At 53.6% G+C, this 23970-nt stretch overlaps 1 protein-coding gene and 1 non-coding gene across 3 annotated transcripts; one reads left to right on the forward strand and one right to left on the reverse strand.

The window, feature by feature from the left end:
• Positions 1-3872: 3872 nt before the first annotated feature.
• LOC147415894 (Nuclear RNase P) lies at positions 3873-4215 on the forward strand. The gene has a single exon (XR_015183451.1).
• Positions 4216-4418: 203 nt separating this feature from the next.
• On the reverse strand, positions 4419-23970 carry SEC16B (SEC16 homolog B, endoplasmic reticulum export factor). Of its 2 annotated transcripts, none has more exons than XM_086463185.1 (25): positions 23702-23970; positions 22497-22603; positions 21845-21947; positions 21608-21722; positions 20729-20858; positions 20213-20370; positions 19509-19570; positions 18109-18244; positions 17318-17548; positions 16621-16718; positions 15852-15933; positions 15617-15734; positions 14886-14997; positions 14534-14639; positions 13817-13957; positions 10716-10829; positions 9925-9997; positions 7498-7749; positions 6869-6939; positions 6375-6506; positions 6090-6197; positions 5113-5194; positions 4913-5017; positions 4772-4830; positions 4419-4487 (listed from the first exon to the last, which is right to left on the reverse strand). In XM_086463185.1, exons 1-25 carry the CDS (start codon positions 23968-23970, stop codon positions 4419-4421), a joined length of 3033 nt encoding a protein of 1010 aa, XP_086319311.1. The 2 variants fall into 2 exon arrangements, with proteins under 2 accessions (XP_086319311.1, XP_086319310.1); XM_086463184.1 differs by having other exon boundaries at positions 4772-4849; positions 4920-5017; positions 6375-6494; positions 20729-20870.

The raw sequence follows: 23970 nt of genomic DNA on the forward strand, positions 1-23970 counted from the left end.
AGGTGAGCAACACCGCAGAATGCAGGCAGACTTGCTACACTGCTAAGACGTGACAGCCTGCAATGGCCATAGCTTGGAGACAACAGCCACCGTTTTTTTAAACTTATATGAGCTCAGCTGTGCCACGGCTGGCAGGATTTGCAGAAAAGGTAGTGCTCCTTTTCATCAGAGGAGTTGGAACTGGCCTCCCGGGAAGTGTTCGAGAGCAGGTTGGATGGGGCTTTGAGCAACCTGGTCTAGTGGAAGGTGACCCTGCCATGGCAGGGGGGTTGGACCAGATGATATTCAAGGTCCCTTCCAACCCAAACCATTCTGTGATTCTATGATTCTGTGTAGCAAGAGGCTGCACAGCAATATAGCATGGTGCAAAAACCTGGTCAGCAGTGGGGCAATTCCCACAGGGACTGGTACACAAAGGTTTTGAGGGAGGATGTCCATTACTGTAACCAAACACTGCCAAAATCCTAAGGCACTGATCCTGCAGAAATCCCCACAGAAGGGCCCCTGTGATCTCTATGGCCAGGGAACACCCTAGGCTGGAGAGGAGAAAGATGCTGCTCTAAGCAAAAGCAGGGTGAGTCAGGTGTGCTTTACTCCAGGAGGGAAGAAGATTCTTCTCCACAGATAAACAGTCACCAACCATCTACCCTACACGGCTTGACCCTGGGCTCTCACTTCAGGAAACGCGTAAGGGTTCAGAGCAAGAGACCTAAACCTGGAGTTCTCTCTCCAAGATAATCTTTTCGTGAGCAATTTTGCTGCCATTCAAGCACAGATACTAAACATGCCCTGTCAAAAGCCACAGTGCACTGCCTGTGCAATATATTCTAGATCAGTATGTAAAAACCTCATTTTTCCAAAGACAACTGTTTTATTTACAAGACCTCAGTTGTTACCCCAACTTTTCTACAGGGTAGCAGAAGCTGGAAGGGACTTGCCTGGATTAATGCAGCAAAGGCCACTTCCCACAGACTCAAAATTACGCTCTTCCCTTGTACATACGTAACAGCCACCATCCCATTGCTTACGGCGATTCCCACCTGGTACCGGCAGCCCAAAGATGCCATTTTAATAGACGTTGTGTTGTGTCTGCCCTTGCCCCAAACCCAGCTCAGGGCCTCGGAGGACATTAGGTTCCATTAACCAGATCATTTGCCACCTGAAGTTGCAGCCAACAAACTCTCCTGTACCTGCAGCACCCAAAACGTCTCCATGAGTCCCTCCCCTGATAATGCTCACCCTGCTCTGCAAGAGCCTGCTTTAGGAAACGCCAAGCCAGTCTCACGCTGCTGTGCCAGGAGCCTCCAAGTTCAAAGTCCTGAGCAGCACCTCCAGGCAGAGTTCACAAACACTTTATTATCGCTCCATCACGGAGTTCCCCGCACTGCCCGGCAGCTCCAAATGAGCCCTCCACAGCCGTGACAGTTATCACCACAGGACCACAGAGGTTTCATTAATATTCATGTCCCATTGACACTTGAGCAAGCGACGAAAGCTTGCTTTCTACAGCAGATCATTAAGCGAGGGGAAATGAGTGACCTCTTAAGACCAGCTGCATCACTGATGTCACCATGAACTGAAGGGACAGAGATTGGGTCACCACCCGGCACTTCTTTTAATAAATAACAGTTCTAAATGAGCGTGGCCTTGCCATGCCCAGCGGGACCCACGTGAGATTGAAAGCATCTGGGAAGCAGATGCCCAAACTGCAAAGCCAGGCACAGCAGTGCCTCCTCTCAGCTACCCTGCCCGGGAGAGGCTGGGCAGCAGGATGCTGCAGTGCAGCAGGGAAGCAAAGCAGCAACATCTCACCAGCAGATCAGGTGTGTCATTCTGAAATAAATCAGTGTTTTGGGCACAGTTAGCCCAGCTCAGTGGGAACACACCTCCCTCTACAAGCTGGTAGTGTTGAGGAGCATCAGGGTATTTAGTGTTGAGGACCTGCTCAGGGTATTTAGCAGAGAGCTCCCCCACGCAGCAGTTACAACACCCCACGTGGCAGAGACTCAATCTCTGATTAGAGACCCTAACTGCTGCGATCAGTCAGGGGAACAATTAGCATCAGGTTAGCGCATTTGCAGTGCCCTCAGGAGAGGATGGGCAAGGAAAAGGGAGTCTTAGTCCCAGTTTACCGCGAGTTCACAGGGAGGCCACAAGAAAGCAACTCACAGACAAATTGGCTAGGCAGCCAGGTTCCCCAGGATATTCACCACTGCTGAAACACCCAAACCAGCACACGAACAGATAAGCTCCTCCAGCCCTCCCAGTCCAAGCAGAGAGCTGCCCTACCTCTACATTTCCACAGAAAGAAGCTAAATGGAAGATTAGATCTCACCAAAGATGAGATGCCCTCCCTCCTGCGAGAAGCCACCGCCGTCACCCACAGCCTCTCCTTTTTTTTACCTCCTTCATTGAAGCCTGACAGGCACGTGCATCGGGTGTGCAGCAGACAAGACTGATTCAGTCTCAACTCTTCTATGGCTCTGGATCTCCGTACCCCCATGGTACCGAGACTAAAGAGTGCAACAGGCCACACAAGCGAGGAAACTGCTGTACCCCCACATGCGTGGCTGCACACTGAGCTGCTTCGCCTAATGGGGTTTGCAGCACACTTCAGAAAAAATTTGCTACCTGGCTCCTTATAACCTCAGGGGCATCAAGAGTAGAGCGAGAAACTAAAGATCTGAGCCGTGATCCCAAAATCACTAGATTTGTTTCTAAAAGTATTTGCCTGATCTGCAAACTTATACAAGCAAGAAGTCCTCTGCACGTATTATTTTCCTCCAAAAAAGGGATTGCCTTAGGAACAGGACAGACAGTCTCAGAAAAGCAAGATGTTTAAGGCCCAAGGTGAGAGCTTTGCATATTACAAAGCCTGTTTAAACAAACTCAAAAGGCTGGAGAACAGCAAAAAGCCCTTACAAAGCCAGGCAAGCAACATATTGACCCCACAAAGGACTGCCCCACAAGCACTGCTGCCCAACGTGTCCTGCAGCTGGGACTGAGCGACGGGAAGGTGCATGGGCACAGGGCCACAGCCCCAGCGCAGCCAGGGCATCCCTCTCCCCACACCAAGAGAGACAGGCGCATCCCGGGACTAGGAGCCCCATCCCCAGGACACCGGCTGGAGCGGTGTGCTGCCATCGCCCAGACTCACCCCAGCGCGGCCCCCCGGGCTCAGCCGGCTCCTTCTCCCTGTGCAGCCCTGCGGACCGAGCCCGGAGGCACCGGGCCCGGGAAGGAGGGAGAGCCCGGTGAGCCGCGCTCAGGGCGCTTGCCTGCCCAGCCGGGTGCCCGGAGCCCGCACCGCCCTAGACAGCCTTCTTTAAAAAAAAAGAACAGCGAACAGCCCAGCGCTCCGGAGGCTCGCGTTTCTGGCGGCATTTTAAAGTAAACCACCCACACGCTGGCGCACTGTCCCAGCCCCCGCAGCACCTCCCCGGGGCTGCCCAAGGCAGCCTGGACCCGGCCCGCAGCCTGTCGTGAGCAGGTCTCGGCCCCACAGCCCGTGACGACGAGTGGGCCTCGGCCCCCCAGCCCGCCACGGTGGGGCACCGGCCCCCACAGCCTGCTGCAAGCAGTCCTCGGCCCCACCTGCTGTCACAAGGGGGGGGGGGCAGCCCCAAAGCCTGTCACGAGTGGGCCCGGGCCCCGCAGCCCTGCCAGCCCCAGCCCACTCGGGCATAGCCGCGCTTTACCTTCCAAGCAGGGCGGCCGCGAGGGTACGCCCCCGGCTCCGCCCCTGACGAAGGGGCGGTCCTAAATTAGCATGCGGCGCAATGCGCGCTGGGTAGCTCCGGTAGCTCACCCTGGCCTTGAAGCAGAGAGAGTAGTGAGTATATATATAGAGACGGCGGGACAGCACTCGTGCGTCCGGGGGAAGCTCACCGCCGAGGCCATCCACAGGGTGCCCGTCACCCGCGCCCCGCCTCGGGGAAGGTCTGAGGGAAGGGCCGCGCGCGGCTCCAGCAGAGCCCCGCCCGCGAGGGGCGGGTGAGCCACCAGCAAGGGGGGGCGCCGCGTACAGGGCCGGCCTGGGCAGGAGAAGCCGAGCAGGGTCGTGCGGGGGCGGCTACAACCCCCCCTCAACGAAACCCCGGCGGATGCTCGTGGCCCCGCGGTGCTTTGAGACAGACTCACGGCCGGCGATCGCTGAGTCCAATGGGTGAGGTGGGGCACCGCCCTACAACCCAATTCAGACTACTCTCTCCCGGACGCCATTTTTATACACACACCCGACGGTTCATGACTTTAACCACCCCCAACACCCACAAAACAGAGGTCCGGGGCCGTGGGCCCAGCCTCTGCCACCCCCTTCAAAATAATCACAAACACCATTTTGGTTAAAAACTTTCTGCAAATGGGTCATTCCTCTTGATAGCTGCCACAGACACTCCCCCCTCAACCCAGCTCTCTGCTCACAGCTGGTTGGGGTAGCGGCGCTGGGAAAGCAGCCTGGGTTGGTTGGGTCGAGAGGCAGCGGCGAGCTGGGAAGCAGAGAGAGAAGGTGTAAGGGAGGGTTGTACCCCAAAATGGGGACCCACTGTCCTCAGGATGCAGCCACAAGCATTCCCCACCCTCCCCCACCCCCCATTTCCCTCCTCCATCGCATCCCCCCATCATTCTCCTCCCCCAGTTATTGTCTTATAAACTCGAAACCCTTACACCCAGGGCTGATATCCCCTACATCTCCCTGCCTGTTGCAGATTGCCCCAAAAGCCAGGAGCCGTCCCCAGCCCTACCCAGCAACACCCCTAGAGGATGCTCTTACCTGAGAGACCTGAACAGGGTTGAAGAGGGGGACTGTCCCCGCCGGTGGGGGAGATTCATGGGAGCTAGTCTGGAAGGGGTGAAGGGAGAGAAACTTAATGGCCACCCCTCAATTTCAGACACCTCCTATCACGCATTAATAAACCTCCCTGCTCTCCTGCTGACTCCCTGCCATCCATGTCCCGTGAGCCTTTCATCTCAATGGACACTAGAGTAACAGCATAGCTATTTTCACCTTGCATTTCTCCTGGGGCATGCAATGAAAAAAACCTTTAAAATTAAGAGGAGCAGCTTCTAAAAGGCCGGTAGAGAGAGGGGTGAGGGCACCCATACAACATTTACGGGGGTTTCTGGAGTGAGGCTGAGATGAAGGGCTTGTCCCAGCTGTGAGAGGGGCATCAGGTGGGGATGGTGACATCTGTTCCTGAAACCACATCCACCCGTTTAGAGCAGAAGCTCCTTGAATGGCAAAAAGACCTCTGCACCAGATACCACACCACACTTGCGGGTACTGCTCTGCAGCCATCCTGCTGGAGAGGTACCCTGAGAGCTGCAGGCACCCAAGCTAAGGAGGAGCTACAGGGTCCGGGCAAGCAACCCCAGTCACAAAGCTAAACAACCCAGAGAGCTCGAAATTAGGCAGGAGGCTGGACACCAAGCCTGTGTGCTGTGTAATGGGCCACCAGGGTCCATCCTCATCTCCTGCTAGTTTTGGAAGAATATCCCGGAATTCCCTGCTCGAGGATGGTACGTCATCCTCAAGCAGGAGAAAACTTCCAGGGAAGGATCTTGCTCCAACATCTGCCTCCAAGCCCACCATTGGCCTGCAGTCAGGGATGCAACACCCTAAGAACTCAGCCAGGACTGGGGTAACCATGCATGGCTGCTTCCCTCTCTCTTCAGCTTCCCCCTTTCTGCTGCACTTCCAATTAAAGAGGTGTTCCTTCCCTTCAGCTCCTAAAATCTGCCCGAGCGGTGCCATTCACAGCTGCTCCTTTCCGCTCTGGCAGAAGGCAAGTGATCCCTGCAGATTTTGCCAAGTGCTTAGAGGACTTCCCAGATGAAAGAGGCTTTATAAATTTACAATTATTATTAATCAAGGATTCACTTCCAGACTGAAAGGGCTCCCGGTCCCACTCTCTCCCCACACAGAGCATGCTGAGCTGCTTACGGCCATGAAGAGCTGTGCGATGACACAGCCCAGCCACTTGCACGAGGATGGAGGGAGAAATAGTGGGTGAAGGGGCAGATGTGTTACCTGTCCCCGTGGCTGTAACCCTGGGTGTCACCCAGGGACAGGACAGTCTTTCATCCCCTACCTGTGGTCCCAGACTGGAGGATTCTGGGGCCATCTCGGACACGGCTTTGGGAGATGTTTCCTTGGTGGGCTTCGACCGAAACCAGCCAAACCACCTGAATCCAGAGTTCTGGGAAATGGAGGTCACCACAGTCAATGGAAATGCATGAAAAGGGGAGGATGCCACAGCCGCACAGATGCCCAGCCAGGAGCAGGCACCATTTTGTCCAGGTCACGGCAGGCACAGCGGGCATCAAGACAGGCAAGCTCAGAGCATGAGGCTTCACATCATCTCTGGCGTGCTCACCTTATCCTCACCGGGCTTCACTGCCTCTTCAGCAGCATCTTCGTCTGCACTATCTGAGGAAGGCTGGCTGTCACCTTCCAAGGAGATGGTGGAGCTCTCTGAGATGGTCCGACCCCTTGCCTTTAACTCCTCCTAGCATCAGAGATTGGAGCTGCCACGTGGTGTTCCCAGAGGAGCCACCCCAAGCATGATCAGAGCATCCTCAGGACTCCTCCATGTCAGGCTTAATGGATAGCATCCCCAGGGACCCCCAGCGTCCCTTACACAGCAGGTGGGGAGGGATAGCACCCACAGCAGGGTGCAGTGGGTATCCCATGGTCCCAGAGGTAGGAGGCTGGAGAGGGCTACCCTAACCTGTCAGGTCCCCAGAAGGGACAGCTGGCACCATGATGGGGGGTTTCTGTGCGAGTTGAGTCCATGGAAGAATGAACCAGCAAGTCCCAAATCTTCCCAGGACCCTCAGTGGGATGATCTCCTTGACCACTCTGACTCACCTTCTCTGCTGAGAGGGATGGCTGCACTCCCCTGGGGGACGCTGGGGCACCCCATGGCTCCCCAGCTTCTCCTGTGGAGCAGAGGGAAGAACACAGTCAGAGTTTGGCCCAAGGAGCTCCTGCCATGTCTATCAGAGGTATTTTCAGTGCTTCTATCATCCCACCCCAGAGCAAGGCCGTATGGCCAAGATGTCTGCCCAGGAGATGCAAAAGACCATTCTGGATCCTGTCCATGCCAGCACCAGGGAGGGAGTATGTTACAAGGCTGCACTGGTGCAGCTCAAAAACCTGCCTTGTGCTGCTGGACGCGAAGCTGGTTTTCCCATCTGGGCAGGGAAGCAGCGGCACTGCCACCAACCTGCAGCTGCCCCCCCGTGCTACTTTGAGCAGGGTGGTCAGCAGTGGTGGACTTGGTTTTCATTCACAGCACTGAGGCAAGCGTGGCTCCACGTCTGTGCAAGGTTGGAGGGAAACAAGGCGCTCGGTGGAGGCAGCACTAGCAGGGATCAGCACTTGAAGTGACACACATGTGGTAGGGGATCACGCTTCCCCAAGGGACACCCCGTCCAACTGCTGTGCTACTCATTGGGGACAGGCATTTTTGCAGAAAACAAGTCTGGAGCACTTACCTGCTGGTGGCACCACCTGCAGAGGGGGTTCAGCAAAAACCCCTCCCAGAGGGGCAGCCATCCCTGGGCCGAGTGTGGTGGACTGCAGCTCTTGCCCAATGCTGAGCAGCGACGATGCTGCAACCTGAGTAGGTGCCAGGGGCTGGAGAGACATGTCCTCATGGGAGCTGGGTCCCTGGGGTGGCACGGGCTGGTGCTGCTCATCATACTGGTAGCCTTCACACTGTGGAAGCTCATGGCCAGGCTCTCCATCTGCAGAAAAAAACACCCAAACCCCACACCTCAGTGTTTATAATCTCATCGGGCTGTTGCACAGAATTCTCCCCTTTTCCATTACACATCAGCAGAGCCAGGTGGGTGAGGAGGGACCCCAGGGACCACACACAGGCGAGGGAGAAGGTAGGGCACAGTGCATCAGCAGGGACCTTTCAGAGGCTTCAAGGCAGGTGGGCTGTGAAAGACAGGGGGGAAACCTCCAGCAAATGTGCCTGAGGTTGCAAATGAACGCGGGAGAGGAATGCTATGGAAGCACAGAGACAAAGCACAAGCAGCACGTGCCCAGGAGTTCAAAGGAGCCCAGGGCCTCCAGCCTTTTATTCCACTCCTGCTGCACACCTCAAGCAGGAAAGAAAATTCACCAGGAAGCTGCAGCAGTCTTCACTACTGCTCCACAGGAGCACGCAGAGATAATTTTCTTGCTTTAGACAGGTTTATTCAGGGTCGTCTTTTTTGCTTGAAAGGCAGGTTGAGCAAGTGGAGTGTTTTATTTAACACACACACATTGCTCCGATGTTAGACATGGCACAGGCAGCATGCTGCTATTCACCCCAGGTGTGTGTCCTCTTGTTCCAGCTCTGCCACCTCCAGCCAGAAACATGCTGGGTACTGAGAAGTTTCTCTCCCATCACCATGAGACATGACCAAACAGGATCCAGACCCTGTGGGTCTGAGCCTGGGGACTACGGCACCTCTTGGATGCAGTGCCACAAAACCCTTTGCTTTGCCTGCCAGCATTGCCTCCAGCCTGCTCAGGGTTGGCTTCACACTTGCGAGCTGCTACTGCATGGCCTGGAGATGATTGAGATCTACAGGGAGGAGGATGAACACTTGACTCCATGCTGCCTGGCAAGTTCAGCTGGAAAAAAAAAAAAAGTCAGGGAGGATAGCCCAGGCTGTAAGAATGGAGAGGGAGGTTGCTGTGACTGCATAGATCCCAGCTTGACACTCGGGCTTTGTCTTTCCAAGATGGATGAAGTCAGCACCAAGTCAGCTTTCTCTGCATGCTAGTCCCTCAGATGGTGACTCTGGATGGCCAAGCATCAGGAAAGTGAGCTGCAAAGCCCACATGGAGCAGTCCTGGCCACTTAGAGAAGCCATCCCATTGTACCTGCAACTTTTTTCCAGAGGACGATGATCATAGCCTCAGCCCTGATAGCAGCAGAAGGCAATCAGGATTGATGACCCTTTTTACTGCCTGGGAGAGCTCTTTGAAGAGGAATTTGGCAGGAGCAGGGGAAGCTGATAGGAAGAAACAGCTTGGAGGAATTTGTCATGTTTTACCCTGTCTGCACCAGCCTTTATTCTCCACCCATCAGTGCCGGTGTTCCCAGCAGAAAGCTAGATCTGAGCAGCAGTGAGGAGCAGCGGGCTGTGCTGGGGCATCCTGCTGATGGAGGTGGCTGTGAGGCAATGCTGATGGGTCACCAGCTCCTGTCTTCTCCTTGATGGGACATCCCGATGGACACGCTGCCCAGCTAGGAAAGGAAAGCTCTCCAGTCTTTCCCTTGACAGCCACCCAGGGAGGCTGACGTCCCTTATATTGATGTCTCTTGACCCTCTGGGTGGACTGTCACTGGAGAGGACTCTTGGGGTCAATAAGAGGCAAAGCGAAGGGATGAAAGAGGCAGCAGGGAAGGGGAAATACTGGGGCTTCACCAACAGGCATGCTGCATGCCGCCCAGCACACAGAGGGAGGAGCTCCTTTCCGAATCTTTCGCTCTGCAAGTGTGAAATCCCCTTAGTTCAGCTCCAGTTTGCATCCTCAGAGGACTGTCTGGGAACACGGCCATCTCCCCTGAGACTTGGCCAGGAGGCACGTGCTTCGTCCAGCCGCCCACCCCCACTTCTCCTCCCACAGCACCCACAGGGACTTCTGAAGTTGTGGTAATTAGGCCAATTACTCAGACTCCATATGGAGGACATGAGCAGCACCCCCTCTGTTTGCAGCCCATCCCCAGCAGCCCCGTGCTGGAGGGATGCATTCAGGCAGGAGCACAATTTTGAGCTCTGGTAGATGTAAGGAGCAAGGTGTAGCTGCCAAGAAATGCCCCGGGGTGTAGGGAGCTCTCTCCCAGCCTATGGCAGCGCAACTCCACGTGTGGAAAAGCCTGCTGTGGTGATTGCAACCTGCTACTTCATTTTCTTTACCTGCCATCGATGCAGCAGCCCAGGAGGGGCCTGGTTGAGCAGGTACCACCTCCGGGGGGATGTCGTCTTCCACCTACAAGGAGATAGAAGGAAGATGTGATAAAACAGATGGAAAAACAGATGGCACGGGGCAAAGACTAAGGAAATCATGAAGCCAATGTAAAGGAAAGCATGGTGCTCATGGGTCTGGGACTCACCACCTATCCCAGGCTGCGGGAGCCCAGGTTACAGGGGAGACCCATATCAGCATGGTCACAGCCCTTTCCTAGCAAGCTGAAGGTGGCCACAGCACCACTGCCCTGCTGCGAGCAGGCAGGAGGGGAAACTGGAGGCAGAAAAGGGCATAAAACCAAAAGCAGACATGAAACCTGAATGAAGAACAGTAATCCAAGGACGAGACTACAGTAAGGGACCTAAGCGCACATGTCTGCAAGGTAATGCCCCACCAGTGTCCTCTGCAACACCCCCACTGCAAGAGATCATCATTCACCCACTAGCCCCTGACTGACCTCCTCAAGGCAAGACAAAGGAGGGTTTTGCCCCATGCGAAGCTCTACAGCCCTCGCTGCTCACACCCTCAGGCACTACAACCCCCCTGCTCCTACTGAAGCTGCAGGTCCCGCAGCAGAGACCACATCTCTGAGCTCACAAGCCAAGGGGAAAGGCACCTGGGTAACAACAGCCTTTGAACCTCCGTATTCATCCCCTTGGATTCCGGGCAGGGGAGGATGCTCCTGCAGATAAACCACAGCACAGACCAGCTGCCCCACAACATCTGCACTCCACCTTACCTCCCACTCCCGGCAGCAGGCTCGGAGCTGTACCAGCCAGCTGGGCTCCAGTGTCTGGTCCTGCTCTGGCATCTCCAGGAGCAGCGGGTCGGAGAACTTCAGCCGTTCAGCTAGCTGCAGAGCCAGGAGGGCAACAGGGCTTGTCACACATCTCAGCTCCACAGGGAAGAGACAGACCGTCGCAGCAATTGCACGTGGCCAGGCACACAGGCCCACGGGAAAATAGCACCAGAGCTGCACTTCATAATATGGGGGTAAAAGTAACACAACCCTCTTGTGCAAGATTTATTCCCTGTCCTGCATTGCTGCAGAGAGGTGCTGGCTCATCCGGTGCCCTGCAGAGAGCCTCCAAGCAGGGCTATCTCAGCCACCTTCACAGAGAGTACTGATGTCAAAGATGCTGTTCACATCAGAGAGGCAGGTAACTATTACCACCCTTTTTTCCTCTGAGGAAAACGAGCACCTTTAGTCCCACTTGACAGCCCGTGCAGAGCACCAGCAGGTTTGCAGGACACCCCACCAGGAGCCCTGAAAACACCCCAGCTCCCAGGGCTGGGCATCAACACCAGGATTGATGGGAGCTGGTAGAGTTTCAGCTAAGGGCTCACACGGCTGTTTCCTCACTCAGCTTTGCAACAAGCATTACCATCGCTAGTAACCACACAGAAAACAACAGAAATACAGGGCTGGGAGGGGCATTTTGAAGTTACCCAAGCCATCTGCCAACCTCAAGAAAATCCTGTGTGCCCACACCAGCCCGTGCAGCCTGTGTTTGTCTGATTTGCACTTAGAAATGTCCAAGGAGATTTCGCAACCTCCCAGGTTCCCACAGCCTGTGCTGATGTTTAATGTCCTTAGAGCTAAGGAGTTTTTTCTTAATATCCAAGTGAAATCTTCCCTGCTGTAAATTAAGCCTCTCTTCCCACTCCTGTGGAAGCTGTGGGGACAGTCAGGCACCATTCTCTGAAAAGCAGCCTCCTGCATGCCGGAGGGCTGTTATCACATCCCCCATACCCCTTCCTCCTTCAGCATATCTTGCCTGGAAAAAATAACCCCGAGGCCTTCTTCAGAGGTCATTTTCCCCACAATCTCTTATCACCCCTGCTCTTTCCTGCGCTTGCTCCAGTTCGGCCCTGTCTCTGAGTACAGCATCCCAAACAAGGCACAGTGCCCCAGCCAAGACCCCCAAAACCCAAGCATGAGGGGATTATCACCTCCTTGTCTCACACATGCCGTTCTTGCTGTCACAGCCCAGAATAACATTATAACATTGGCTTTTTTTTTTTTTTTTTTTTTTTTTTTTAATGCAACAGCATCCTGTTACATGTTGCTGCTTAGTATTTTTTCCATGCCTCACTATCTCCCCCAGGTCCCTCTCTGCAGTACTGCTGCTGCGTGTCTAATTTCTCCTGCAAGAGAGGAGTCCGTGCCACCCTGGCTGCAGACATCTCAATGACATGGGGCTCCAGTTACCATCAACAGAACAAAAGGCTCTTCTGTGGTGACCCATCCAACATTCCAGGGTGAGACGGAGGGCTCCCTGCAGAGCTATATCCCAGTCTGGAAAAATTGCTTAGACAAGGGTCCAGTTTTAAGACAGCTGGATGAGGGGAGATGATACTCAAAGCACCGCTCTTCATCTGAGTCTTTACTGAATTTTTCTCGTACTGGTATTGGCCCACTTCTTGGGGATTTGTTGAGCTCCCTCGCAGCTCCTTCACATTCATTTATTTTATATGCTTTGCTATGAGGCTGCCGCATTAAGGGCCACTAAAAGCCATCCAGAGGTGACTTTGCAGCTCAGCTACCCTCTGCAGCCAAATAGGTCTCAGCTACCCCTCCTGCACCAGTCCGCATCGGCCATTTCTTCCTATTCCCAACGTTTTTTTTTTTTTTAAAGTCCAAACCAGCACAAAACACACTTCCCAACTCCAGGAGGTTACAGCAAGACATGACTGTGCAGCCGGAGCCCTGCTGGGTACTGAGACTGACCATGGAGCGTGGAGTAAACCAGCACCCAGCCAGGAGCTTGCACTACCTATGGACCCACTGTCCCATCTCTTTGCAAACACACATGTGTTCATCCTAAATCAATTGCAGGAAAGAGGAAATTATAAGCATGATTACTCCTAAATGGGGGGAATGTTTAATCCAAAAGCTAATGTGCACTTTGATCCAATATTAATGAACTAGCACCTGGTTGTATATCGTCCCCAGCTTCAAAAGAGGGGAAGTCTTAATCAAACACTAATGTGTATCATAATTTGTAACACAGTCTAAAACATCAAAGACAAGAGTGTCTACGAATGCACTAGTTTTTCAGATGAAAGTGTTTTTTCCCAGGAGAAGCATTATCCCCAGCAGAACGGCAGATCTGAGAGGCTGTTAGACAGTAAATAGGTTTTGACGATGGGGTGGGGGTGCTGCACGAGCCAAGTTTTGGGTGATTTCAGCAGCACCTGCTTCAGACAGGCATCTTTGCTGCCCCTCATCTCACAGCACTGTGCCTTTTGACCCCTTCCTGATGGAGGAAGGCTTCGAGCAGCCTCAGCACTGCCCTGGTGATGTGCATGGACTGAGCAGACCCACTCGCCCAAGAGCCCAACCTGCCTGGGGCACCTGGGACACTTTGCTTCACCCCTCCCTGCTCTAGCACCCCGCTCATGACTCAGAGGAGCTGGGCTCAGTGCTACAAGCTGGGACACACTCCTATTCACTGTGACCCCAAAACAGCCCCTGGCAGGTAAATGGAATTGTGGGATGTGTGCTGGAGGGGAAATGTCAAGCACTCAAACTTCAGCTTCTTAAGTCTGTGCCATTTAGAAGTTCAAAAAGCCTCTCCAGAATAAAAAACATCCTCTGCTTCCAAATAACTCCGCTCCTACTTGTCAGTCAACACAACTCCTTTGTTTTCTACCCTAAATCCACGGGTATTACAGACCTCATGGAGGTGTTGGCTTTGCTGTACTCAGCACACACCAGGCAGCAAACCCTGGGGAGCTGTTCAGAGCTGCCAAGCACCCCAAGGATGCTTCCCACCGCACTGGGTCATGAGTGGGTATTCACACCCTGGCGAGGATGCAGGGATGTACAAGACTCACCTTCATCACTTGCTGGACAAGGACGGGGTGGCTGGGCAGATCCTGGCCCAGGAGCACAGCGGCAATCTGTTCACAGTATTGCAGGGCCTGGGCTGGGAGCCCGTAGTCGGCCAGGCGAGAGGCATAGAGGAGCTTGTACACCTCGGGAGAGGGAAGCAGAGCAGTCATAGGTGAGCAAGGAGATGCTCATGCCTGTGGGTCCCCTCTGCCTCTGCCCCTCTGCTCTGCCTCAGAGCACCCTGGATCATGGGTCTCATCACCCAGAGGTCACCTGCAACTTGGGGGCACCCCCACCATCCCCATGGAGCCTCACTCCCCGAACCACAGCACTGTCACAAGGCCAGACTGGCTCAGAGCCAGCAGACAGGTGGTGGGGAGAGCACACCAGCCCACATTCTTCATTTACCCACCCGATCTGCGCAGCTCCCCAGGCAGCACCAGACGGGTGCTTATTTGCGCTACGAAAAGCCTATCCGTTACCCAGAGAGCAGGAAGGCAACCAGACCTGAGCAAGCACTGATCAAATAACACTGTGCCCCAAAATCTGCCCAAAGCCATGCCCTGGAGCAGCCGCTTGGCCAAGGCAGCCTCCCCATCGCTCCCAAAGCCCAGCAAGGGGACAAGCCTTGGAGAGCAGCCTGAATCCCTGGCTTCAGGGTGCATGTTTTGGGGCAGGTCTGAGCTGCTCCACCAGATGTGCTTGTGCATCTCTGCTACCTGGAAGGGGAGCAGGAAGGATTTGGGCTGCTGTAGCTGCTGGCAGTACTCAAAGATTTCCATCCGCTGGATGGCCTCTGTCCTGGCAAACTGGGCGAATGGCTGACTGCAGAGGAAAGGGGTAGGTTCAGTAAGCAGGAGCAGAGCTCTCTCCCCAGATAGCCACACACAGAGATTCACAGCTCCACCGCTGTGCCAGCCTGCAGCTGGAGAGGCCCAGAGCAAATCTGACATTAAAAGCAGTAAAAACCCACAAACAGGGATCATTTCTGAAAAAAAGTGAGATCCCAGGGATGGGGAGAAGGTGGTACACGTCACTCTGACAAGAGCACCACCTCCTGGGCTCACTAACCAGTGGCTGCTGCCCAGCAGGGCCATGCGGTCTGCCTTCACCCCGAAGTAACCAAAAGGAATATCTGCCATCAGGTAGCAGAAATGAGCGGCTTCAACTGCTCCCCTGCCAGCTGGATGTGAAGAAAAAAGAAAAGCACTTAGTCTTGACAGAGAAGTCACCATGTGGTCAGTGTTGCTTTGGAGGCCCCCGAGCTCACATGAAAACCCAAACCCAACTGCCCCACTTTTCTTTCCTGTCCATGCAGACCCTGATCCCTACTCCCTTCTCCCTGTTTTTTGTCTGTTTTCCCTGACTGCTGATTTCTGTACCTAGCAGGGGGGTTCAGTTCAGTGGTAGGACCAGGGGAGCCTGAGCAGGGTCCAGCTCCAGCTTCAACTCTGCAGGATGGCATTATTGGCATGAAATCCCTGAGAGTCCCTGCCACCAGGAACAAGTCTCCATCCCTGCAGTTACATATGCCGCCCCTAGGTCCAGCTGCTCCAGGTGTCTCCAAAAGAGCAGCTAATGGACGTGCCTGAGCCTGACTCATCTGCCGACATGAAGGACAGTGGGATCCATCGATGCCTCAACCCTGCCACCACACAGGCACTGCAGCTCCAGGGGCACAGGCATGCACGCCCCATTGCAGAACCAACGTACATCCATGCCAGCATGGACATGCATAGTGACATTGCAGGTGTCCACTCAGTATTACAGGAACGTAGCTGTTCACAAGTGCCTCTGCTTACCCAAAGTATCTCCCATGGTGGTAATGGCTCGATGGTTCAGCTCCATGTCTCCAGCCTTGTTGGACAACATGACAGCAAGGTGGGGCCTCCAGTCTCCCCACATGGCATCACCACAGCACTGGAGGGAGATGAGAAAAGAGCAAAAGTAAGCAGAGATCGTCACCACAAAGTGGGTGTCACGGGCAGGTGACAGCACAGGGTTACACCCTCTGGGGCCAGCCTCTTGCTCACGGACCAGTGCTGCCTGAGGGATCCTTCCCGACATGAGCTGGAAGAGGGTCTGCAGGGGGTCATTGGTGGCCAGCGTGCTGGTGAAACTGTGAGGAGACAGCAGAGACAGGACTGCTGTGCCGGGACCCCAAACCCTCATTCACCTCCAAGGGCATGTCCCAAATGCCCCAGGAAAGCAGTGTCCTGAGGGGCTTCCCAGAGAAGGCAGAAAGGATCGTCAGCCCAGCAGGCTGATGATCTGCATTGCCTCCAGAGCAGGCAAGTCTCCAGGACAATGCTGGATAAAACCTCCTTAAAAGGATTCAGGTTGCACAAGACAGAAAATTTCTGCTTAACTCTCCCTGAAGGGATCAACCCAATCCAGACTAAGTACATTAATTCCACCAGAAAACATTCGTACAAGTGGGATGAACAGCTCAGACCAGGCTGGATCACTGTGAAGATGGCTCAGCTCTCCCTACTCCGATGACTGCCTTTGCTAGGGCAGCAAGGGCAAAGCCGAAGACTCAGAATACATCCATCCCATATCTCCAGGGAATGGCCTTCCTTCTGCTTTCCAGACCTCACTTCATTTCTCCTGTCCATCAGGAAGCCCGAAGGACTCAGGACCATCTGGATAGATGCCCCCTCTCCGTTTTGCCCCCTCTGAAAGGTTTCAGCTGCAATCAATGCTCTTTCTTCAGTGCACTGGGGCTGAGGGCACCCCAAGAGATAACAGGCTTAGCAAAGCCAGCCACAGAGCATCATACCTCGCTTTAGCTTCCCCAACTTACCCGGTGAGCACCCAGCTGTAGGTCCGAGGGTCCATCTTGCTGGAGAGGAAGAGGGCATGGCCCCACAGCTGGTTTCTCATGGCCCAGACCAGAGCGTCCTGCAGCCAAGGTGGAGAAGGAAAAGAGTTTGCACTAACTGTTTTTCCCTGCCCTCCTCCACTGCTAGGGGACCCTCTGCTCACCCAGCTCAGAGATGAGCTCTGGTGACTGCTCTGGCTTTAACTAATACTCTCCAAAAAACTCTTCTATATTCACAAAGGCCCCTTTATATTTCTACCTTGCATGGTGACAAGAACTGGGACCTTCATTGTAATATTGTCTTTCCTGGATTTCCAGGTCTGTGCTGCCCATTAGCTCTCAATGTCACCACTGTGGGATTTCAGCCTGGGCACCCAAGCTTCTCTGCATCCAACCTTCCTCTCTCTCTCTCTATGCCTTTGGTATCCCTTGAGATCACATAGCTGCGACTAAACCCATGGTGCTGGTAAAAGCCTCTACATCTTGTCTTCAATCAGGGCTCCATCCCAGTTCCCAACGGTGGGAAATCACTGCCATAAGCTCTGTTGTACAAACAGCCTGAAGGGTTGATACCACAAGTACAAGGCATCTTTTGACGACACTTCCTTTTAAAACCTGAAGAAGCCAAAGGGGCCAAGAACAAAAGTCAGCCCTGTGTCCCGGATCCCACACCACTTACTTTCTTCCTGCCGTAGTAGAGCAGTTTGGTGAACTTCTCCACTATCTGTGCCTGTGTCTCCACAATGGGAGGGACCTCCCCTGTGATGAGGTCCAGTGCCCCTGGCTGACTCGACATCCACTCGTCATCTGTCAGGCCGATCAGGTTTGCCGCGGGGTTTTGCCTCTTGTACTTCTCCTGGCGCCTGCAGTCTTGCATCAGCAGCTCAGCTGTGTCTGAGCCCACCATGGACTGTGAAAGGGAAGGTGAAGAGCAAAGCCCATGGAAGTTGCCCCGTGAGAAAAGGCTGATGGCACTTGCAGTTTGACACCCTTACACTCCTGTCCTTGTCCTAGCACATCTCCCCAACAAGACCAGCCTTGGCCACCAACATGCAATTTTGGAGGGCAGAGGATTTGGCACAACTAGCAAGACCAAGTATTCACTCTGAAGATCTTATTTGTCTGCTTCCAACAAGCAGACACAGACTAGATTGGGCGGATTTCATTGGGTTAAAGGAGAAATCCCCTCTTAAACATAAATGCTGGTTCCTTGATGAAGGTGGCAACAGTCCCTTTCAGAGCTGCTATAGCCTTGTGTTGTTGGTGGTTCACAAGGTTGAAAAGCAATCCAGAAGGGTTTGCTCCAAAAATCTAGGCAGTATCAAACTGATTGATGGTACTGTAGGAATGGGATGCTTTTAAGGTACAACCCCCTGAAAACAGCAACTGGATCGAGAGGTACATAAGGGGCACATAACTTGTCTCACTTCCAAGATCAAAAGGGCCAGCCCCTTCCCATGGGACACTTACCCCATTCTGCCGGCAGAGGAGGAGCAGGAGTTTCCAGAGAAGAGCTGAATCTCTGCCTCTCTGTGTTGAGAGATCACAGCTCGCGGCTATCTTCTGCTGGCAAAATGTCATCACGTCTACCTTGTGCAGATCTTCCCTACAGCAGCAAAGAAAGCCATCAAAAGAAACCCAAGGCAAAGCAATCTAGGACATCACTCAGATTCAAAGCATCCCTAGGTTCACTGATGGGAATGCCAAAGTTTCAAAGTGAGAGATGGAGAAGATCTGCAGTGTCAACAGCCGTATACCACCCCAGAGACACCAAGTTTAAAAATGCTTAAATTTGATCATCGTTATGACTCTTTGCAGATTTCTGCATTTCAGGCATGCAGAGGGCATCTCAAACCCTCTCTCTGCCCTCCCGATAATATTTTCATCCATCCACCTGCAAAGAACCTCAGTTTTGCTTCTCTGTGCTGCTGTTACAGCCATGGATACCCGAGGCTGTAGGAGCAGGCACACATACAGGCAGTATCTTTGATTAACGGGCACAGTGCAGGGAGAAAGACATGCTTGTGACTACATAAACCCTTTGAGACTGAAACTGAAGCAGAAACCTTTAAGCAATGTGCAAACCAGGCAGAACTGCTGTTCTACAATAAATTAAAAAAAAAAAAGAAATCACACTGTTGGAAAGAAAAGGTGGCTGAGAGACAAGATCAGTCAGGGGTGAGGGACGAGGGAGAGAGACACTGATCCTGACTCATTCACAGCAACATATCATGTGGATATTCCCAACATCCCCTCCAGCACAAGTAACCTCCAGGTCTTCTGCCCAGCTTCTGCGTGTATGCAGCTCTTTTGCTCAGTAAATGGTTTTCCTCCTTCTGCACACTCCTCTCCCTGCTTTGGTTACAAGTGACCAGAAAACATGCTGGTGTAACCAGTACTATACAGAGCCAGCCTGTTGCAATACACTGTGATTCATCCCCAGGCTCACACTGGATGAAGGTGCATACTGGGTCTGACCCTTCCGTGCTCAACAGTCTCAGGGGACAAAAACCTTAGGAAAAGCTAAACCTCAGGTTGACCCAGGCCTTTAGGTATCCAGATATTTTGCAAAAATCAGTTTTCTGGGATGTGAGTTGAAAAGAAGGTCAGACTTGCAAATCACACTAAACCCACACCCTATGAATATTCAAAAAAATCCATCTCCCACAATCCAAACCAACCTACACCATAGCATAGAGCTGGGCTCCCAATCTGAACCTAGACTTGGCATTTGCAGATATCTCGAAACCATGTGGACCCTGAAGTCTGCCTTGAGCTCATATCTCCTCCCAATGGAGAGGTGCTCCCAGGCTAGTCATGCCAGCACAGCCAGGAGGACATAGCTTCTTGGACCTGCCGGTGCAGCATACCTGGCCAAGGGCCCTGGGAAGGCCTGTAGCTCCTCCAGCTCTTTTGTGTCATGAAGGATCACCTGAAAAACAAGAGCAAGTTCAGTAGCTGGACTCCTGCAATCAGGCCAGCCCCAGATGGCCTGGCTGAAAGTCAGTGCCTTGGCCAAGGGCTCAACAGTGCTGGTGAGCACATTCTCTGTGCTGTCTTAGGGTAACCTCAGAGCAGACTCTAAACCTTCACGTGGACCCCAATGCTAAGGTCCAGGAAAAAAATGCCTGTTGAGATGGCACCTGCCTCCTTTGGGAGGCAAAATAGGAGACTGAAATGCTGTGGTAGAGTTAGGGAATGGATATAGCCTATGTGTGGGAGCACCTCAGAAAGGTGAGAATTATTCTTCAAAGAGGTATGGACCACATCTGTCCCTGTCAGAAGGGGTCACTGTGAACAGGTCACAGATGACAAGGGTTACAGAGCTGAAGGAGCAGGATGAGGGGCCCAAATGCTGAAAGCAATGGCCAGGCACAGGCTGGCACGATGCAGCCTCAAGAGTCCATGCGGGCTGGACATGAGATGGCAGCAGGGGACAGGAAGGCTGCTAAGAAGGCTGTTTTGGTCATGAACGGTGTATGCACCCCTTCAGGGTAAAAAGATCCACTCCAGCAAGGGGACCAAGGGTGGTCTGGGATGCCAGGCTGTGGCATACCTCCAGGCTATGGCATACCTCCAGGCTATGTAGCTCAACATGGGCTAGCTGCCCCTCAGCAGGGTGGTGGGGACACACCAGTACCAGCTGGCCTCCAGCTCCAAAGCACACTGCCATGTGCGGCAGTGAGAACTTGAGGGGTACCACCAGGGCTGGAGTGGACACCAAGGGTCCCCCTGCAATGACACATGGGAAACGGTGAGTCCCCTCACCCAGACCCCACGCCACCTCCACTATGCAGGACGTCACCAGGTCCCAACCTAGCCCTCCAGCTTTTTACTAACCCTCCACTGACCCCCCTATGCAAGGGCCATCCCCTAAAGCAGAAGGCATGCATGGCAGCTCCTGCACCTACCAGGGCAGAACCACCAGACCATGCACCAACCCTGCGGCCCTCCAGTCATGCCTTGAGCCTGCACAACCTCCTCCAGGAAAGGACCAAGCTGTGAGACAGCAAATCTCCTAACACCAGACATTTATTTCCTTGCCCCTCCCTGCCTTGTCAGAGGGGTCCAGGGCCCCATCACACCTCACCTGCTTGTGCCGGGCTCCAGGTCCCTGAAAGCGCAGGGTCATAGTGGTCAGCATCATCACGGATGTACTGGCTGAGCTCGAAGCTGCTGGAGCTGAGCCCTGACTCGCGGTACTGCAGGAGCAGGCTGGGCTGGCCCAAGGGCTGCAAGGAAGGAAGAAAACACAAACCTGGCTGAGGAACTAGGGACACCACTGCTTTTCTGCTCCCAGGGCAGTGCGACAGGCTCTGCTGCTCTGTAAGCTGAAACAGCTCAGTACACCTGATTCCCATCTGAGCAGCTCACTCTCCAGCATCTTAGGTTCATCGTGGCACATACCCTGGTCATACCCACTGGCTTTTAAAATAATTTACATCAACCACTGGTCTAGCCCAACAGCTTTGCTAGCCCAAACATGGACTCCCCAATGCAGTCAGCAGACAGTGCTTGGGAATCCAAAAAAAGCTCTTCCCAGGAGCAAAACCACCAGAGCAGCTTTTATCTGATCTTTTAACTTGCTCTTTGGCAAAACACAGTAATCAGGACACAAGTATGATGGAGCAGATCTTGGCAGACAGAGCTGAAAATGACACACAGCTTTTGGCTACCCAGGGAGCATTCCACCAAGCCTGGATTTCTGTCCTGCTCTTGGCCCCATGCAGGAGTGGTGTACAGCCCCATGCCGGGGGCAACAACAGCCCAGCAGATGGAGACTCCATAAATACTAATAACTCACTATAATGATCCTCAGAGACTGTTAAGCACTGAGTGTGACATAGCAAAGCACCCCTTTTCTCCTCGGCCTCCTTCCCAGCTGGAGGATGGACACATGGATTGCTCCCAAAATCTCTGGGAGATACCCAAGCCTTTTGACCTCCACCCCTACCCATCTTGAGGTTACCTCCTGGGGCTGGCCACTGGCCTCCCCCGAATCGCTGCTAAGGGTTTCTCCCCCTGCCCACTCAGGCTGGCCAGCTGAGACATATCTCTCCTTGTAGGAGTCGTAGGTCTGCATCCTGCAGAAGGGAGAAAAAGGAGTTGCCCTGAAGGTCAGAGACTTTTGGGACCAGCCACAAACTCACTAATTTTGCAGCAGATGGTTGCACTAGGTGATGCCCAGACCCACCCTCCCCCTTACCTGTCCTGCCCTGGGGGGGTCACCAGGTTGGGGTGGTAGCCCCTGTAGTAGTGCTGGTCCCGGTAATTGGTACTCTTGCCATAAGGGTCTCCCTGTCTCAGGTCTAGAGAGAGAATCAAGATTTAGCATTGCCCCTCCAGAACAACAAGCCATAATGAAGTTGCAAAAGAAAAGCAATGAGTCAGGCAATTTGCCATGCACACCCCATTTGCTTCCAAATTAGCCTGACACGTTGGAGGTATGATAAAGCCCTGTACAAGTTTGCCAACACATGACTGATGTCCTTTCCTCTTTCCTCCCTCCCTTTTTCTTCAGTCCAGGAACTCCATAAACAGCAAAAACGAGGCCCTGGCCACCCTGATCACACAGCACCATCAGCATCGAGTTCAGCCTGGAACCTGGAATGACACAAGTTTTTAGCTATGGAGATCAAACATTCCCTTGGGCGCACCTAGTTTCTTCTCACATTTCCCAAATCCAGACTGAGAGCAGTGTTGCACTGGGAGAACAGCACCAACAGCCCAGGAGTGTGGGCTGGAGAAAGCCCTGGAGATGTGCAAGCTATGCGAAAAGACCCATCCTGCAGAAAGCACTGCCTCTTCTCCTGCAAGCAAATTGCCTCCATCCCCAGACCCAAAGGATAAGCCCATACCTCTGTCATCTTGCCAGGCCATCGGCTGCCGCTGGTGGCTTTGGTAGGTGTAGTCATCCCTGTAGCTGGCTGCTGGATACTGCCAGTGAGGGTCTTCATATCCTTGCCTGAAACACAACACAACATACTTAATCTAAGAAAGGGCACCACTGCAGGTTCTGGACCACATTGAGGGTTAGACTCATGCCCCGGATGGGACCTTTGGAGGCAGAAAGGGTAATGGAAATAAAGCCAGGTCCCCTGCCCAGGTGCACTGCTCAGCAGCAGGGCCAGAAACTGGACCAGCGTCACACCTGGAAGGAGCAGCAGGAGGTTGGGGCACTTTCCCATCCTCACCTATGAGAAAGCTGTGCACTGCAGTTTCACGTGATCCCCAGTTTCAGCTTGGTGGTGTGGACTTTTCATGGGGATCAACTTTCACCCATGTTTTAGGAAAGGCCCTGCAAACCCACCTTCTCCACCAAGCTCTGGAGCTGCCATATCCACTGCACAGCTCAGCAGGTCTCCCCCGCACCGGAGCCCAGCCCCAGCCTAAGCCATCCTCCCAGCACTCACGTACCTTAACCCTTCACAATTTACACAGCAATTTGGTCAGCCCCATGGAACACCCCCCTCCTCAGTGCGAGCATCGCACAACCTCAGCACAAAATATTGTGTATCCACACCATAACTCACCGAGGGCAATAACTCAGGCAAATCAACCCAAATTTACTGGAGCAGTCGGAACTCTTTCTCAGCACCACGAGCATCCTCTAGCCCACATTTTATCCTTCCACCCTCCACTGTTTCAGCAGCTGAGCTTGCAAGCTCTTTTGCTCCTATATTACCATTTATTTTTTTATTGTTCACCTTGCACTTAGTAAAAAAGAACTGCATTTAATCAAACCTTCAAGAAAAATGCACCTCGGGACTGAAACGAAGCCCATAAAACAGCAATCGCAGATGTCACAGCTGCAAGAAGAAATTGGAGCTGCAACTACTACGCAACCTGAAATACAGAAGTCACTGGCTGCTTTAATAGCTGGACATCAGCTAATTGCACACTGTTCTCTCTGAGCCTGCAGCGAGTGGCTGCTTACCACTTTGCCCATGCCATGACGAGGGCAGCATCCAGGCTGCAAGCCCATGAGAGTGGTGAAGTGGTCAAGTGTTGGTTTACAAGGAGGGGGCTCAGTGCGAGCATCGCAAAGTGAGGCAGCTCTCACCTGGAGTACGGCCTGTTGGGGTGGCTGCTTTCATAGTATTCAGCCTGCGAAACTGGTCTGCGAGTGTCCCTCCAGCCGTGGTGGCCCTCATCCCAGGGGTGGCCAGGGAGGTGGCCCCCATCCCAGGAGCCATGCCGAGGTGGGGACCCAGTGCGGAGGAGCTGTCGCCTGGGCTGCGGTGGGGGGCCGCGGTGCGCCTCTCCCCATGCCCCCCAGGCTGCCTGCCTCTCCCGGGGCTGGGGCAGCCTGGCAGGGGCCCAGGGGTCCAT

This window comes from Leptosomus discolor, chromosome 3, assembly GCF_034619465.1.
Source record: "Leptosomus discolor isolate bLepDis1 chromosome 3, bLepDis1.hap2, whole genome shotgun sequence".
NCBI lineage: Eukaryota > Metazoa > Chordata > Aves > Leptosomiformes > Leptosomidae > Leptosomus > Leptosomus discolor.